Source organism: Vipera berus (assembly GCF_964194415.1).
Source record: "Vipera berus genome assembly, chromosome: Z".
Lineage (NCBI taxonomy): Eukaryota > Metazoa > Chordata > Lepidosauria > Squamata > Viperidae > Vipera > Vipera berus.
The window spans coordinates 13,904,529-13,923,419 of NC_138205.1; the positions used below are offsets into that span (position 1 = coordinate 13,904,529).

The 18,891-nt window shown below is 43.3% G+C and overlaps 1 protein-coding gene across 1 annotated transcript; it reads left to right on the forward strand.

Moving 5' to 3' along the window:
• The first annotated feature begins 1,243 nt into the window (after window positions 1-1,243).
• LOC308677011 (uncharacterized protein) lies at window positions 1,244-14,852 on the forward strand. Its single transcript, XM_081343113.1, has 15 exons — window positions 1,244-1,324; window positions 6,365-6,389; window positions 7,049-7,203; window positions 7,871-8,012; window positions 8,181-8,365; window positions 8,615-8,828; window positions 10,429-10,466; window positions 11,863-11,895; window positions 12,308-12,417; window positions 12,955-13,084; window positions 13,261-13,371; window positions 13,682-13,823; window positions 13,926-14,014; window positions 14,266-14,410; window positions 14,635-14,852. Exons 1-15 carry the CDS (start codon window positions 1,312-1,314, stop codon window positions 14,672-14,674), a joined length of 1,572 nt encoding a protein of 523 aa, XP_081199239.1. The 5' UTR covers window positions 1,244-1,311; the 3' UTR covers window positions 14,675-14,852.
• The last annotated feature ends 4,039 nt before the right edge of the window (window positions 14,853-18,891 follow it).

Here is an 18,891-nt window from a genome sequence, read left to right on the forward strand (position 1 = left end):
TTCAGAAGCGGAGCGTGCAAAACTGCACCAGGCAAGAGGCGAAAAAGGGTGGACCGCTCAGCCAGATCTTCTCCCCCTCCTGTCCCGAAAGACGATGGGCCTGAATTGCAGCGATGCCTTTCACGGGGCCTGCCTCTGTCCTCTTAGAAGCGACCGATGCTGGATTCCCAGAACTGAGCAGGGGGTTGGACTAGATGACCTCCAAGGTCCCTTCCAACTTTATTATTATTATTATTATTATTATTATTATTATTATTATTATTATTATTATTATTAAGGAGCCTTGGTGGCGCAGTGGGCTAATGCCTCCTTAAGTAACACCAGCAGGTTCGCATCCCACCAGGCTCAAGGTTGACTCAGCCTTCCATCCTTCCGAGGTAGGTAAAATGAGGACCCAGATTGTTGGGGGCAATAAGCTGACTTTGTAATAATGCCGCTTGGGGGGGCCCAAAAGCCCTAATAAGCAGGCATATACATAGAATGAAGGCTATTGCTAAGCACATTGGTTTGTGCTTAAATTGTAAGCCGCCCTGAGTCTTCGGAGAAGGGCGGGATATAAATGGGATTAAAATAAAAAATAAAATAAATTATTATTATTATTATTATTATTATTATTATTATTATTATTATTATTATTATTATTATTATTATTATTATTATTATTATTAATTATTATTATTATTATTATTATTATTATTATTATTATTATTATTATTATTATTATTCTGCTAAGAACTAGATCCGAAGTGTGCTAACCCCTGCGGTCTATAAATCCGTTTTAAATAACGCTAGATTCCTCTGACATTTAACCCATAGGGTTGCCTTGCAAAAAAAGACGCCACCCCCGGTTCCACCACAGAGGCCCACAGGGACAGCTTCTTTCCCCGATTTCTCCTCATTTCCCCCCCTCCACTTCGTGCTTTGGTTGCGCCCAGGCTGCCGTCGTGATCTCATGCCCACCCAGCAGGTCGGGCTGGCACCATTTCGACTGTGCGGAGGGGGGGAGGAAAGAAGCTGGCTTTCTAAATCTCTTCCCGCTGATGCGGGAAGTCTTATTTCCAAATAAAGAAACTTCGGGTGGGAGCTTGCACGCTCATCAGTGAACGAGAGAGTCTCTCTCTCTCTCTCTCTTTTTTTTTAGAACGCAAGGCAATTGGCCTCATTCAAAGGACTTCCCCTGGTCACCCCTACCCTCTAAGATGGTGCTGCCCAAAAGGAAAGGGGAGGGGCGGGTATATTTGCCGCGAAGGGAGCGGCCGGGACTTGCGGCGAAGGCGACGCGGAGGGAAGGTTGATCGGGAAGCTGCGGCGATGGCGTCCAACGGTGAGAAGGGCAAGAGGAGACTCGATCGGTTTTCCGGAGAGACCGCGAAGGGGATGCCGGGCTCTTACAACCGTTGCAACGGGCGTGCGTGCGTGCGTGCGTGTGTGCGCGCGCGCAGGGTTTTAAGCTTGATTTTAGCAGGGTCAAGTCGCTAGTCCTCGTGGTCACAGGGAACGAGCGATGGGGCACTAGGGCCAATGGGCTTCCGTGGAAGAGGCTTTACCGCAGGGGTGCCAATTCCGGGGGATCCATCGCGGGAGGGAGGAATCGGGGAAAGAGGAAGAGGCGGACGTGCCTCGGATCGGAACCCGGAGCGAAAGAGCCGACGCTTCGTGCTTTCGGGCGAGACTGCCAAGAGAAATCCGCCAGTGAGATTTCAGGGCTTCCGTTGAGGCGGGGCTTTGAGAGAGCGCGCAGGGCGGCCGAGAGGCGAGGCATCGGTCGAGATGAGTCGGAGTCGCGTCTCTGCCCCGTTTATTTTGGGGAGCGGGACAAGCCGCCCCCCTTTTGACAGACGGATGGGGCGGCCAGAGCTCTTGACGGGAGGCTTTGGGCTGGTTTCTAGATCCTAGCCTGTTTTAAAAGAGACCGGGGAAGGGAGGTTGAACGAATTGACTTTCTCCCTGTCCGCGGAAGGCTTTGCCCATCGCCATCGCTCTTAAAACTGCGCCATCCGCTGCGGCCATTTTAGGAAAGCGTGAGAACCCGAGGGGAGGGAGGGAGCGGCAAAAGAGAGAGAGAGAGAGAAACGGGGTTTCCGCGGAACTCTTGAGGGACGGCGACAACCACGCATGCGCGAGACGGAACGTTTGGAGGAAAAAAAAATCGGGGCGAAGCTGGCTTTTTTGAACCACCAGGCAAATCGGGAGCACGCATGCGCTGCCTCGTCTAGCCGCGGGCCCGCGAGTCTGAGTGGGCCGACGGCGCGTGCGCGTAGAAGCCGGGTTTTTTCTTTGTCGCAGTGTTACATCCGGGTTCTTCCTCAACGGTTGCGCCTCATAGTTTAGAGTTAAGAATGCCAGCTCGCCCACGCGCGCCCAAACGGCTGCTCGGCCGCTGAGGGAAGCGCGCGCTACTCCCCGCCCGTCTTCCCTTAAGAGTGGGACTAAAAGGAGCTGCTGGGCTCGGCCCCAATTCCACACACACACACCCCTTCAGCCGAATCTAAATCTGTTCAAGCTCGTAACTGAGCCTTAACAGCTGTTTTCTGCTCTCATGGGTAGGTGAATTATCCCCTCAGTCCTTGTTAAGCTTGTCGCTCATTTTGACAGCGCGGCCTTGGCTCTTCCCCCCCCCCGCTGTTCTTATTATTTGCTTGTTATTTGCCATCGTGGGCTGTTGGATGGGTTTTGTTTTTGTTTTTTTAATGGACCTTTGCACAAGGAGAATTGGAGCACTTAGGAATTGCTTGCTGTCCCAGGCTAGAGCTGAAGGAAGACCTTAATTTAAGTTGAAGTTTATTGAATTTATATACCGCCCTTTCCCCCCCCCCCAGGACTCAGGGCGGTTTACAAGGTATTTAAAAACGTCAACAATACAAAAGTTAAAAACAATTAAAATAATTAAATTTGATCCCTGAAAAATATAAAACCCCAATTAAAAACTCTCAGCCTGGGCCGGAAAGCTCAAAGAGCCAGGTCTTCAGGTCGGGGCAGTCCTAACTTGACTGAATTTGAGAGAAAACACTGTTACGTATGCAAAGGTGGTCTTTTTCACCTACCCCAAAATCCAAAACATCGAATGCAGCGATTGAGGCAAAGCAAAAAAAAAAGCATTTATTAAGGAGGATCAGATATTTTTATATAGGGTACAGAAACAAATGATGGGATACATTAAGTACATGTGAAACATCAGTAAGCGAATGATCAAACAATAAAGACATTGATTATGTATGAGACTTAAACAATAAGAAGACATTGATTCTCATATATTCTACTGACTTGAAATTCTCCCCCCCCCCCATCTGCAATTGGATTCAAGACTTTCTTAGGGATTGGTTACAAAGAGTGAGGGTCGGGTCTGCTTTGTCCACCCCCCTGAAGCTTTGCACCTGCATGCCACAGGGCTGTGTGCTTAGCCCACGGGTCGGCAACCCGCGGCTCCAGAGCCGCATGCGGCTCTTTGAGCCGTCTCCTGCGGCTCCCAGCCGCCTGGTGCGCGCGCACCTCTTCGAACGGGCAGTGGTGCGCGCGCACCTCTCCAAATGGAGAGTGGCACCGCCCGTTTGGAGAGGTGCGCGCGTACCACCGCGCGAACGGGCCGCGGCGTCGCTCTTTGAGGACGCTGCCGCGGCCCGTCTGCAAAGCTGCCGAAAGCGGCAGCTTTGCAGATGGGCCACGGCAGCTTCCTCAAAGAGCGACGCCGCGGCCCGTTCCGAGAGGTGCGCGTGCACCTCCCCGAATGGGCGGAGCTGCGCGCGCACCTCCCCAAACCTTTGGAGAGGTGCGCGCGTACCTCCGCGCGAACGGGCCGCGGCGTCGCTCTTTGAGGACGCTGCCGCGGCCCGTCGGGCAACCGGGAACCGGTTCCATCTCACTTTTTTAAAAAAATGGCAACCGCGTGCGTCCGCGCATGTGCAAAAAACGTTTTGCGCATGCGCAAAACGGTGTTTTGCGCGTGCATGGACACACGCGCGCGGCTCCCAGTTTTTTTAATTTGTGATGGAACTGGTTCCCGGTGGCTCTTTTCCTTTTTTAGGTTGCCGACCCCTGGCTTAGCCCCTACCTGTACTCTTTATACACTTATGATTGTGTATCATCTGACCCATCCACTGCGATAATCAAGTTCGCAGATGATACAACTGTGGTGGGTCTTATTACAGGTGGGGACAGCATATAGGGCGGAGGTACAAAAACTATAACCATATGGTGTAGGAACAACAACTTGCACCTAAACATCGGCAAGACGAAAGAGATGGTGTTAGACTTCCGGAGGAAAAAGGGAGGAACCTGCCCCACTTTACATCGGGGAGGACTGTGTGGAGAGAGTTTCCTCCTTTAAATTTCTGGGAGTTTACCTCTGTGAAGATCTGACCTGGAAAGTTAATACAACCCAGCTGGCTAGAAAGGCCCAACAGAGGCTTCACTTTCTTAGGGTCTTGCGGAAGAACAGGGTAGAACAATGGCTAATGACCCTCTTTTACCGGTCTACTATAGAGAGCGTCCTCTCGTATGGTATTTTGGTTTGGTATGCTGGTCTGACAGCCGCAGATAGGAAAGTATTACAGAGGGTAGTGAGCACAGCACAAGACATTGTGGGCTGTTCCCTGACACCACTGGATGACATCGCCAGGGCTCGTTGCCTTGGAAGAGTGAGGAAGATTCTCAGAGATGACTCACACCCTGGACGGTATCTCTTTACTCTCCTACCATCCGGTAGGAGATATAGGAACATAGCCAGCCATACCAACAGGCTGAAAAATAGCTTTTATCCGTGGGCTGTTAGGCTTTTAAATGGGACATAATCTTATGCAGAATTGACTTGGGAGGCTGGTGTGTGGTGTAGTTGGTTCACATGGTGTGGTAGGATGGAGGGTTTGTTGTCACTGTGTGTTGGGGGGAGAGAGCAGGGGGGGGAGGCTCAGCTAATCTCAATGTACACATGTTGTACTTTGACAATAAAGGTTTATTATTTATTATTACAAGTGGCAGATTTATGAGTGACATACTCCCTGTCCTAGTCAAGTTTGTATCTCAACACTTGCAAGTATATTCAAGGACTTCCAGAATAGATTTGTGTAGTTGCCAAAAAAGGAAGTTCTTGACATACCAAAATGGCCTTGGCTAAGAAGAGAAAAAAACATGTTTTCTTAAAATTATGAGCAGAGGCCTAGATTGCAATTGTTAAAAAATGCTAATATTACCCTTTTAAAAGTCTTAATAATGAAGTCTAACATTCCAGGTAACAGTTTGTTCCCTCAAAGTTCTTAATTCTTACCCCCTCCCCTTCTGGACTGAAAGGATTCTTGAATTTTGCTCCCCCCCCCCAAAAAAAAAGTTCTGCAAATCTGATTAAACTGACCACCAGAATCATCCCCAGCTGTTGCCTAAAACTCAAGCATCCAGATTGGTGTAAAGATGAAAAATATGGTCTCTGAATTTGGAAAGAGACACTAACTTTGCAAAGTTGGCTTTTTCACACATGCATTCCATGAGTCATGGATACTTCAGGCAAAGCAAAAGATGTTATTGAAGATGGAGGGTGGTCAAGTTTTTGTAGGTTACCAAAATGATGCTTTCAGTATATCTGATGTATTAGAAAACAACAGTAGAAGATATGAATTGGACGAGAAATAGTAGAAAGTACTGGTTCTAGGTAACATTTCGTCAGCAACAAATTTATGGGTTACATACATCATTCCTTTTTTGAGTCAGGTTTGTATGTTTTTTAATATTGGCAAGTGTATCCCAAGGATTCCCAGAATATGCTCTCCATTTAATTGCTGAAAGATTGTTTTTTTTTACATTAAAAATATTAGCTTGGTTAAAAAGAAAAAAAACATGGTTTCTGGAACTTCAAAAGGAGGCATGGATGCCATGTTTAAATGCTAATATTGTTAAAAAAAACTAATGAAACCTGAAAATCCAGGTAACAGCTACAACAAAGTTAAATGTGATGTTACAGGGGCAAGCTCTGCTTTTTCACATTTGTGTTGTGCATAATGGGTAGCATTTGAAGTGTAACAATATATTTTATTGTCACATTCTGCAAATCTCATGCCAAGGTGGCAAACAGATTTTAGAATTTTTTTGTGCAATACTGTGAACCAGCACTGGGATACAGCTCTTGAGCATATGTATCTATTCTGAGTAGTGAATGACAGCCATGGACTGCAAAACATTTTCAGTTCTTTGTACAGATGTATGGCCAATGCTATATAACTTGTGACATCTCAGAAATTGAAATAAAACTGGGCATCTTTTGGCCCTGATTCTTGGGGATGCTGTGAAATGTAATACAAATTGGGGATTGCCTTTCACTGTGTTAGGTTCTTAAAATTTGTAAAGTGGATCTGTTTTAATTTTCCCAATTCTCTTGCAGATTATAGCCAGTCAGCAACACAGAGGTAAATAACATTGGAATTAATTTTCTATTTATGAGTAACATGTTTGTTTTATTTTGTTTATCAAAATGTACTACCTATCTCTCTGATATTTTGATATATCATGCATTCAGTAGGCAAGTTTTTTTTCTATAAAAATGTGAAGATTTTGTGGCACTGAATTGTCCAGAAATCTGATTCACAAATTCAGACTTGTATCTTGATTAGCGATTAAACTGTACTAATAACCATAATTCCTTACAAATAGTATGTCTAGCCCAGTTGCACTTAGGGAATGATGCTTAAAATTTCATTTATTTTAGAATATTCATTAAATTGCCTAATGCAATTTGATAACATGATGACCCCATAATGCTAAAGTTTCCAAGGGCTCCTGGAAAGCTATTAACTTGTTCCAACCATAGAGAATATTAAAGCTGTTTTTAAAGTAGAAGAAGTTTAATGTATTGCCTATTTCTGAGTATTTCCAGTAAGTTTTCAGAGTTACACAGCACAATTCCCTCATTTGTGGAGTTATCAGCTATCTTGGAAATGCACCTGCAACCTTTGTAATTTAAAGAGAATACACTAGATATACAGTGAAAAGCAAAAATACAGTCTGAAAGTTCATTGTGGAAATAAGTTCCTTACTTGGCTGATTTTTATCTCTTCCTTTCTACTAGTTATGGGGCCTACCCAACTCCACCCACACAAGGTTATTCTCAACAAACTAGCCAGCCATATGGACAGCAGAGTTATGGTGGCTATGGGCAATCAGCGGATACTTCTGGATATGGCCAAAGTAGTTACAGCTCGTCTTATGGTCAGACGCAGGGCTGTGAGTACAGTAGTCTTATTTTTGAACTTCATAACTGCATAGGAAAATGTGAGAGATCAGCTGAGCTGGGGAAATAAGTGATTCTGGCTTGTTTTTTCCAAGTCAGTTCTATAACACACCAACATATAGACTTGGTTTATAGAGGCAAAAGTATGGATATGACGCTATTGCATCCCATCCCATGATAAAGTTTGGTGATAATTATTGGAATTTCTTTGCTTGTTCACTAAAATTATAGAATTTGATTTGGGATTAGAAAGATGACTGTAAGGTTGTGAGACCTTTGTATTTCCCAACTTGGCAATAGTATCTGTTCATTAAAACATCCGTGTTATGGTTGTGCTGTACTTCAGAAGCAAATGCAGCACCCTTCTGAGTTATTAAAGCAACCATGTCATTTTGCAGGATGATATAGCTATTGTTGGGAGACTGATGCAGCTATGTGGTCTTGGCAACAAATATATCTCTTTAGTGGGTTGTAGGCAGGTGTTGTGTTACATCCTCCTGCATATTCCAAACAAACATACCTTTTGAACCAAATACAAACTCTTGTATTTAATTCAAAGCTGTAAGTAATGGTGGGAAATCCGGCAGCCATTGATAACGACACCAGATTTAATGCTGATTTATTGCTGAACTCCCTCCCCCCTTGTTTTAAACATAATAGCTGGATATGGCACTCAGTCCACACCACAAGCTTATGGCTCATCCACAGGATATGGCAGTAGTCAGACGTCACAGTCATCCTATGCACAGCAATCATCCTATCCCAGCTATTCTCAGCAGCCAACCAGTTCCAGCACTGGAAGGTAAATGGGCTAACTCCTGGGCTTTTTTTTTCCCCTTCCTGTTCAGAGTTGTGGGATGGGTCTGGAGCTGGGAACCTGAAGAATCCTAATAGGATAAAAACATGGGTGTACTTTGAATGAGGCTAGAACGGTATTATTTATGCTTGGTTTTTTGTGTGAAATCTGCAGTTATGGCACCAGTTCCCAAACTTCCAGTTACGGGCAACCCCAAAGCGGGGGTTATGGGCAGCAGTCAAGCTATGGCAGCCAGCAGCAAAGCTCTTACGGGCAGCAACCTTCCTACAACCCACCTCAGAGCTACGGCCAGCAGAGTCAATATGGCAGCAGCAGCACTGGAGGAGGTGGCGGCGGTTGTGAGTAGATTTTTTTTTCTTTTCCCAACTCATTGTCCTTTGATTCACACACCTGGCTTCATCTTGGTTTAAATTTTAGCAAAGGGGAAGTCTAGAGAATATAATGTCTGATTCTGGTGGGATGGAGAGTAGGACCACTGCAAGAATTTTACTCTTCCCTACTCATGTTTTCTTATTGTCGGAAGTCAAAGGTCATGTTATATAATCTTGGTGCGTGGTGTTTTGTTTTGTTTTTTTCCCATTCTCCAGCTGGTGGCTATGGCCAGGATCAGTCCTCCATGAGCGGAAGTGGTAGTGGAGGAGGCTATGGCAGCCAGGATCAAAGTGGATACGGGGGTCAACAGGACCGCAGTCGTGGCAGAGGCAGTGGAGGAGGAAGTGGCGGCGGCGGATATGGTAGAGGTGGCTTTGATCGGAGTGGTGGTAGAGGTGGCAACAGAGGTGGCCGTGGAGGTGGCATGGGGTAGGTGTCTAACAGGTTGTTGTGGTAGAGGGAGTGGGTTTTTAATTTTTTTTCTTAGTATTTGAAAAAAGCTAAGCGTTTCTGGGAGGGTACAAAATTTGAAAAATGAAAACAAGTTTTGGTGGAAAAGGCTGGGAAAACCACCTTGTACACAATTGGTGTGCTTTTTTTTGTACTGGGTGAATTCTTAATGGCTGTCAAAAAGGTATTCTATTACCTGCATGTGAAGGAGTTAAAATTTCTGACAAATCAGTCATCGCAGTAACAAGTTGGTGCATGGGGTGAAATACGGTATTTTCATCTTGTAATCCTACCTGGATTTGTTGACAACCTCAAAGGTGCACTTGATATGAGTATCAGTACCGTTCCTCAAAGGTGAATTATACTTCTCTGTGACACACGTTACAGTCATGTACAAGTACGTAGAGGATTCTCATACTACAAAATACAATACTACTACAATTTTTGCAGAAAGGAGATTGATAATAGGATTGTCCTTCAATTCCACCCCAGTGTAAACCTAATGAGGGGCATGGTTTATATGCTGATAGCAACTTGAGGTTTCTACGATTGTTTCAGCAACATGCTTCTGGGCAAATTGTAAGCCAGCTTTCCTTGGGGTGAATGCTATGGTTTAGCCATGTAATGGCTGTCAAATTGGGTTTAAATGGATGTGTTCATGTTTACTTATTTCTTGTACTTGTGGTTTACGAGTGACCATGTAGTATCCTCAAACTGTTCTTAGGTACTTGTACTGCCTCCTTTTTTTTTTTAAATCAAGGGGTGACTAAAGTTGGTATTTGAAAATAATTGCCAATGATTGCTAAGCAACATTGACCATGTGGGGGTTCTGATTTGGGGGAGACAAGATAGTAGAGAGGTGAGTATAGATATGGGTAGTTGAAGGGTTGTTTGCTTATGAAAAGTTGTTGCTCTGTTAACAATACCTGCTCTGTTAACAAATTCTGCATTTTGTGTGCCACAGGTGTGAAAGTCAATGAACTTTAATCAAATCTCCACCTTCCACATGTTAGTTAAGGGTCTGAGGAAGGGAGAGAGATCTTTAATGCAGGCAGATAATGCAGTGTTTAGAGCTGAGTGATTTAATATTACGAGTATTCTGATGAGAGAATGGGTTTTATACACGCTTTCAAAGCAGATATCTGCACGTAGGATTGTATGCAACAAAGGCTTTGCAAAAACAATAATTTGAGAAAAGTGGCCTAGAAATAACAGTGTGCACGGTATGCAATATTTTAAAAACAAAAGCTTGGTTCACCAGTCATGCCAAGACTAGGAACACCTACAAGGAAAACAACTTTGTCCCCAAAGCTGCATCAGGACGCCACATGTAACGGGTTCAAGATCGGAAGCAAGATTGACTAAACATTAGCAGTTGCAAACCTTTTCAAGGGTATCATGCTTTATTTAAAAAAAAATGCTGAGGGCAAGAAAAAGGTGGAGCAGGTTGTCTTTAGATCTTCAGGAAGAATCAAACATAAGTGTTGGCCAGCATCTTAATGGATATGGTGTAGTTTCTAGCAACAAAACCTTTTTAGCCATGGAAAAAGCATCATTATCTTCTAACTTATCTCCTCAGCGGTGGTGAGCGAGGTGGTGGCTTCAATAAATTTGGTGGTAAGTCCAAAGAGTTCAAAAACTTGAACCACAAAAGTGTATTTCTATTATATTATTTTTCGGAGACTCGTGTTTGTATGCCAAAGAAATGAAAAGCCACCGTTTATCAGATAAAAACCTATGGGAGCACTCCCTGTTGTGGCACATATGCCAAAATGGTTGGTTGTATCTGTGGCGCTGATTTCCACGTTCTGGGTTTTCTACTCAGCCAAGTCCTTCGGGCCAATTTTGGTTGTATGTTATGCAACAAGACTGGAAAAAAATAATGAAACCTAGACTTGTGTTTTGTGGGAGAACACGTGGAAAAATTCACTTCATAAATGTTGGGCTTGTGTGTTGTCCCTTGTTAGAAACACACATGCAAATGTTGGCTTAAAAAGTGTTAATGGAAGTGCATGCAGTCCTGAAGAAACATGGAAAAATGAAGGTTTATGTTACCTTGTTTAAAAAACCACTGGTACAAGAAGGAAATGCGAGGGGCCACTCCCTTCAAACCGGAATGTATAATTTTGTCTGTATGAAACTCTTAAGAGCTCTTCGACAAATAAATGTTTTCATAGGCTTCTATTCTAAAGAAAGTTTGGTTTTAATACGAAGTTACATAAAAGGTGGTTTTTGGTTTTAAGGAACGTTCCCATAGGGTTTGCTGAAAAAGGCTTGGCACAAAAATTTTAAAATGGTCGACATAGGATTGTTAATGCATTTGAGACCAGTGTTGGGCATACGCTTTCAAAAGTAATTATGATTGGATGTGCTGAAAGGTGTCAAAATGTTTCTTAAAGAAATCTGTGTATATAATATGTTAATAGAATGGTTGGTGCGAGTAAAGAACCTGATGGTTTATCAAAACTAAAGATCTAATCTTGTAAAAGGACTTACTCAAAATGCGTTCTGTGGTATAAGGTGGTGTGTCTACTTAACACATAGCTCTTGTGTTCAAGAAAATGAAGTGGAATAGGTTGCAGAATTCTGCCACAGGCCTCATGGTGCTGGAGGTTTAAAAAAATAAACTGATCAAGGGTCAATAAAAGACTCTGGGTAGCAGTGACTAATGTATGCTCTGAAAGTGGAAAAGTAGATTCCTCCGGGTGGTTGTCCCGTACCGTTTTGAGTGTGTCTCTGGAGGCCACGCTCCTCCCTTCAAAGCTGCAAAAATTAGGTTCTATATGTCCTGGCGGAAAGAATGCTTAAACTGGTTATGTAATAATCTCACAATTAAGACATGGTGTGCTTCTGACTGGGCGGGTATGTTTTCCTATATTCTAATCGTGAGGCTGCATATGTTCAACACTGGCCTGTTTCTAATGTGGTCGTGATGGTGATGATGTGAAAAAAAGTGGGGAGCCCACTCTCTGTCTAACTGAATCTTTCCTTCCTTGTTTTCATGTGACAAAAGGACCACGGGACCAAGGCTCACGTCACGATTCTGGTAAGTGGTTGTTTGACTGCTTTGATACTCATGCCACTTAATAATCGAAGCAAAGCTTTGAATTGATGACAAGCATTCTGTCTTAAAGGACTTGCGTTCCTCAAGGCCAGTGAAGCAGTCCTCAAGGATAACTTGAGACTGATGGGCATCTTCAAATTTGCCTTATGACCTCTGGGATGCTTGTGAATAACAAACCATTAAACTAGCTGATTTCAGTTGTGTTAAAAACAAACAACTTTCAACATTAATAATGCAGGATTGGTGATTTGTGGCACTTAGTCAAAGAAAATGTTCACTTCAATAAAAGGGAATCTTGAAATAGATTGAAAATTTGTACAACCCAGAATGGTTTGATACTTAAAGTGTTGTTTGGGATTTATTTTGTTTAAAAGTCTTAATTCTTTTCTTGCAGCTAATGAGCAGGATAATTCTGACAATAACACCATCTTTGTCCAAGGACTTGGTGAAAATGTAACCATTGAGTCGGTTTCAGAATACTTTAAACAGATCGGCCTCATCAAGGTAAGCAAATACTCCACACTATCACGGATCCATTTAGCAATACGCTAGTGGGAATCCAGAGGAACACCCATCTAGTTTGTGAATCACATATAAAGACAAAATTTGTATTGCTCTTGAAGCAAGAAAATAGTAGATTCCAAGATGATTTCACATGTTTCTATTCATAATGTATCTTTCACCTAAAGGCTAGTTAACATTTTTGTACTTCACAGACAAAATCTACATAACAGACAGAAAAAAAGGCCCTAAAAATTTGCTTCTGTACTTAAAACCTGGGGCTCCAATGCAAGATGGGAACGCTTCTGTTTGCTTGCTTCCTTGCTTATTTGATTAATTGCTCTTTGTTGATTATACAGTAAGCGTCAGCTGCTATGGGTTTTATGTTTTTATTTAATGTTGTAAGCTGCCCGGAATCCTATATTTTGAGATGGGGGACAGTCTCCAGAAATGAGCAGCAAAACAAATATTGTCCCTAAATAGTATGAACAGAAATGAAAACTTCATTTGACCAGAATGTCATCTCTTGTGTATTTTTAGATGAACAAGAAAACTGGGCAGCCTATGATTAACCTGTATACAGACCGTGAGACAGGAAAACTGAAAGGAGAAGCCACAGTTTCTTTTGATGATCCCCCATCTGCAAAAGCTGCCATTGATTGGTTTGATGGTAGGCCTCTGATTTGGAATTGTATATTTATTGCTGGGAATTTGTATGGCTGTGTTCAAAGTGATAGGATAGGAACTGTCTCGGTGCCATTGGAATTTAAGTGAAATAAAAAGTAGTGTTGTTGATGAACACAGTAATGGACAAAAGTGTTTCTTCCCCCCCCCCCAATTCCATAGGGAAAGAGTTCTCCGGCAACCCAATTAAAGTTTCATTTGCCACCCGGAGAGCAGACTTCAACCGAGGAGGGGGGAATGGCCGTGTTGGAAGAGGCCGTGGCGGTAGAGGAGGTGAGTAAGACTTATCTTTGGAACTGAAAAGTAATGGAGCATCTACTTATCCATCTTCCTGTCATGTTATTGTCCCTATTTTAAGAGAAGAGCAAGAATCGGTCCTTCAGCACAGCAGTGAAGGACCAAGTTCTGTTGTAGGATGTGGAGGTAAAATGGATAGGAATATCTTATAGTGCAGTACTTCTTGACCTCAGCAATTGGAAGATGTGTGAAATGGCTTGAGGTTGAGAAACAACTGTTAACAGTGAATGAGGCAGTAAATCCTGGCAAGAAAACGTTCTTAGTTGCTCCCTTGAATTTTCTTCAGGACCAATGGGCCGTGGTGGATTTGGTGGCGGCGGCAGCAGTGGCGGCGGCGGCAACAGTGGCTCCAGTGGAGGCAACCGGGGTGGGTTCCCTAGTGGCGGAGGCGGCCAGCAGCGTGCTGGAGACTGGAAGTGTCCCAATCCGTAAGTAAAATCTGTAGCAATTTGTGTGGCGGGGAAGATGGTAGTGAGTTGTGAATTTGATTTGGTTTGTAATGGCTTTCTTCCCACGATGCCTACTTGTAGGACCTGCGAGAACATGAATTTTTCGTGGCGCAATGAATGCAATCAGTGCAAAGCACCCAAACCAGATGGGCCTGGGGGACCACATATGGGTGAGTATTAGGGAGTGGATCAGCTGCACTTAACTACTAGAGTTCTTACCACAAGAGAAGCATCATCTACAGGAGTGAGATTTCTTGTTTGCTTTGAATGGGGAAGGACACAAATGTACGACGGGTCTTCGGCCAAGATAATTTTTGTTTTCATTTTGTGAAACGCAGGACATGCGTTTTCATGGAAAGGTCTGAATATAGGAAAACAACAGTTGTCCTTTTGAGATGAGCAATCTATTCTCTTTTCCCAGGGGGCGGATTTGGTGAAGAACGACGGGGACGGGGAGGCTTTGACAGAGGTGGTTTCCGGGGAGGCCGAGGGGGAGACCGAGGTGGATTCCGCGGTGGAAGAGGCGGAGACAGAGGCAGCTTTGGACCAGGAAAAATGGACTCTAGGTAAAATTTATTTCTAGGAGTGGGATGGGTGGCTAATAAATACCATATTTCTGCACCTGAATAAAAAGCCTCCCAGAGGCTATTAGGATCTGTATCAGGCTTTTCACTCCTAAGCACCAACCAGTTTCACCCATAATAGCTTTGCCTCTGGAGTACTGCTAACTATAGCTAGTAGTCACCATCTGTAATTTTAAATTTCATTTTTTTTTCTTCTCGCCCTGCAGAGGGGACCACAGACAAGACCGCCGTGAGAGACCTTATTGAGCCAAGATCCCAGACCATGTGAATTTATAAACTTTTTTTTTTATTTTGTATGATGTCTAACTTCATTGCAAATTGTGTACCCCATGTTGAGTTTGTGTACAGACTTTGTATGCCTGTCTTTATTTTTTTTTTGTTGACTGTACTTGGACTAATCCCAGATTACAAAAATATATTTTCATTGTGTGGTTGTAATTGCAAGGCAGGGGCGGACATAGAGCTGAATAATAAAGATGTTTTCAGTCAATTCTCAAAATAATTGTATTGGTTTTATGTCATACAGGAAATGCTAACGCCAAAGAGATTGCTTTAGATCCAATTTGTCCTTCAGGTCTGAACTAAGAGACTCCCGGGGCTAATTTTGTTAATTTCAGCATACATTTTTTCCTGTAAAAATTTTTTTTATAAATGTTTGAGGAAAAACCAGTGTAGAAATGTTGGTGGTTATTAGGCTCATTTGTTTTCAAAATCTCACATGCAAGAATACAAGGAACAGAGTCTTATTAAGAGTGATGTTGCTGTTCTACTACTTACTTACATCACTGAAATTCCCATGAGGTACAGGCAGTCCTTGTTTAGCAGCCACAACTGGGACAAGCAGCTTGTGACACTGCAGTTGCTTACGATGTTACTTCCGCTCTTCTTTGCTTTACAGACCTGCAGAGGTTGTAAGCGTGAGAACTGGTCACAAAGTTAACTTTTTTCCGTCAGTGTTGCAACTACGGATGGTTGCTAAAAAGGTCTGCCTTCACTGAATGCAAAAGTTGGCTTTCACTGGCCCTTTTTATGTGTTGAAGTGCAAATAATTGAGATTGTGACCTGTGCAGACATTTGTCTATGCAAATACAGAAAGGTGGGAATGTGGATGTACAAATAAATCTCCCATCTTTTTGCTGATTGTATAAAATGGATGCAGCTAAGGAATGAGGTAAACGCTTACAGAAGGATGGCCGTATTTTACAGGAAGTCTGGAAGGGATAGCAGGTTCTAAAAAGGAAGAGGGAAAAACGATCCAGATTTCTTTTTTTCTTTGACACAAGTTATCAAAGAAAACAGGATAAGCATTGTTAAGTTTCCCTGACAAGTGCCGGGGAAATCAGGAGATCCACGCAGTTCAAATGTGTATAAAAAATTATTGTAAGCTGAAGCCGAAAAGAGGGAAGAGGTATTTGAGGTGGGTTCAATAGTAGTAACTGTGAGAGGGATCTCGGAGTCCTAGTAGACAGTCACTTAAATATAAGCCAGCAGGGTGCTGCAGCTGCCAAAAAAGCCAACACAGTGCTAGGCTGCATTAACAGGGATAGAATCAAGATCACGTGAAGTACTAATACCACTTTACAATGCCTTGGTAAGGCCACACCTGGAATACTGCATCCAGTTTTGGTCGCCACGATGTAAAGATGTTGAGACTCTAGAAAGGGTACTGAGAAGCAACAAAGATGATTGGGGGACTGGAGGCTAAAACATACAAGGAACGGTTGCTGGAATTGGGTATGTGTAGTTTAACGAAGAGAAGGACGAGGGGGGACATGATAGCAGTGTTCCAATATCTCCGGGGCTGCCACAAAGAAGAGGGAGTCAAGCTATTTTCCAAAGTGCCCGAAGGCAGGACAAGAAGCAATGGATGGAAACTAACCAAAGTTAGACACAACCTAGAACTAAGGAGAAACTTCCTGACAGCCAGAACAATTAACCAGTGGAACAACCTGCCTCCAGAAGCGGTGAATGCTCCAACACTGGAAGTGTTTAAGAGGAGACTGGACAGCCATTTGCCTGAAATGGTATAGGTTTTCCTGCCTGAGCAGGGGGTTGGACTAGATGACCTCCAAGGTCCTTCCAACTTATCTACACTCCCAACTTCCAAATGTATCAATTTCAATTCCTAGATCAGCAAAAGTCAAGCTGGCTGGGATATTAACCTCAACAGGATTACAGTACAGCATAAATCAGTGGTGCCCATTGTCCAACTCTTCTTATGGAAGAAAGATTATGGCCTTAGTTGCTGGTATACAGGTGAAACTCGGAAAATTAGAATATTGTGCAAAAGTTCATTTATTTCAGTAATACAACTTAAAAGGGGAAACGAATATATGAGATAGACTCATTACATGCAAAGCAAGATAGTTCAAGCCGTGATTTGTCATAATTGTGATGATTATGGCTTACAGCTCATGAAAACCCCAAATCCACAATCTCAGTAAATTAGAATATTACATGCAATCAATAAAACGAGTGTACATAGAACAATATTGGACCTCTGGAAAATATAAACATGCATATGTACTCAGTACTTGGTTTGGGCCCCTTTTGCAGCAATTACTGCCTCAGTGCGGTGTGGCACGGAAGCTATCAGCCTGTGGCACTGCTGAGATGTTATGGAAGACCAGGATGCTTCAATAGCGGCCTTCAGCTCTTCTGCATTGTTCGGTCTCATGTCTCTCATCTTTCTCTTGGCAATGCCCCATAGATTCTCTATGGGGTTCAGGTCAGGCGAGTTTGCTGGCCAATCAAGCACAGTAATCCCACGGTCATTGAACCAGGTTTTGGTGCTTTTGGCAGTGTGGGCAGGTGCCAAGTCCTGCTGGAAAATGAAGTCAGCATCCCCATAAAGCTCGTCTGCAGAAGGAAGCATGAAGTGCTCCAAAATCTCATGGTAGACAGCTGCGTTCAACCTGGACTTAATGAAGCACAGTGGACCAATGCCAGCAGATGACATGGCTCCCCAAATCAACACAGACTGTGGAAACTTCACACTGGACTTCAAGCATCTTGCAGTGTGCGCCTCTCCATTCTTCCTCCAGACTCTGGGTCCTTGGTTTCCAAATGAGATGCAAAAGTTGCTCGCATCAGAAAAGAGGATTTTGGACCACTGAGCAACAGACCAGGTCTGTTTTTCTTTAGCCCAGGTAAGACACTTCTGACGTTTGTTGTTCAGGAGCGGCTTGACAAGAGGAATACGACATTTGAAGGCCATGTCCAGGATCCGTCTGTGTGTGGTGCTCTTGATGCACTGACTCCAGCCTCAGTCCACTCCTTGGGAAAGTCCCCAACACTTTTGAAGGGCCTTTTCCTGACAATCCTCTCCAGGCTGCGGTCATCCCTGCTACTTGTGCACCGTTTTCTTCCACACTTTTCCCTTCCACATAACTTTCTATTAATGTGCTTTGATACAGCACTTTGGGAACATCCAACTTCTTTTGCAATTACCTTTTGAGACTTTCCCTCCTTATGGAGGGTGTCAATGATGGTTTTCTGCAAAAACCGTCAGGTCAGCAGTCTTCCCCATGATTGTGATTCCTACTGAACCAGACTGAGAGACCATTTAAAGGCTCAGGAAACCTTTGCAGGTGTGATGGCTTAATTAGCTGATTAGAGTGGGACACTGCGCCTAGACTTGCACCTTTTCACAATATTCTAATTTACTGAGATTGTGGATTTGGGGTTTTCATGAGCTGTAAGCCATAATCATCACAATTATGACAAATCACGGCTTGAACTATCTTACTTTGCATGTAATGAGTCTATCTCATATATAAGTTTCCCCTTTTAAGTTGCATTACTGAAATAAATGAACTTTTGCATGATATTCTAATTTTCCGAGTTTCACCTGTAATTGTAGGTGTTGCAATTGAATATTCTAGACCCTCCACTTAGCAGTTCTTGCCTTTGCATTACCTCCATCTGTTTATTAGATTTGTATGCTGCCCATGTCGTCTGGAGGTGACTCTGGGCAGCTTACAAACATTAAAAAGGGGCAAACATTAAAATGATTCATAATGATGAGCCATACGCTATATTTCTGTACGCAGAAGTTGGCTGAAGAGAATACTTGCTTGTAATCATCTGAGAATTCGGTTTCATCCCGATTCTGACCACCTTTGGTAATCCTGTTCAGTCCTGCATCCCTGTTGAATCAATTAACCCAATATTAAAACCCTTCTCAAGGATCCATTTTTGTACAAGATCAAGATCCAGTTCTATCCTATTGGTCTAGGTCTGTTCCATTTCTCTGTTATTTAGAAAAGACTATCAGAGAGAGTAAAGCTAAAACATCCTTGATTCCAAGCATTTGGGTGTGCATCACATAAACTAGTGGGGCCCTTTCAGGCATAGTTTACCAAGGACTTCAAATTGACTCGTTTACACATTTCTTTCAGCCCTTCCTTAACTGCATAAATTTGGGAGGCAATAACACAGCTCAGAAGAAGTCGGAGATCAAA

What these genes read in the sequence shown, in the direction of transcription:
- LOC308677011 (XM_081343113.1), top strand. An exon ending in GCCTGGGGGACCACATATGG is followed by an intron (nt 14,015 to 14,265) that starts GTGAGTATTAGG and finishes CTCTTTTCCCAG; the next exon opens with GGGGCGGATTTGGTGAAGAA. An exon ending in CCAGGAAAAATGGACTCTAG is followed by an intron (nt 14,411 to 14,634) that starts GTAAAATTTATT and finishes CTCGCCCTGCAG; the next exon opens with AGGGGACCACAGACAAGACC.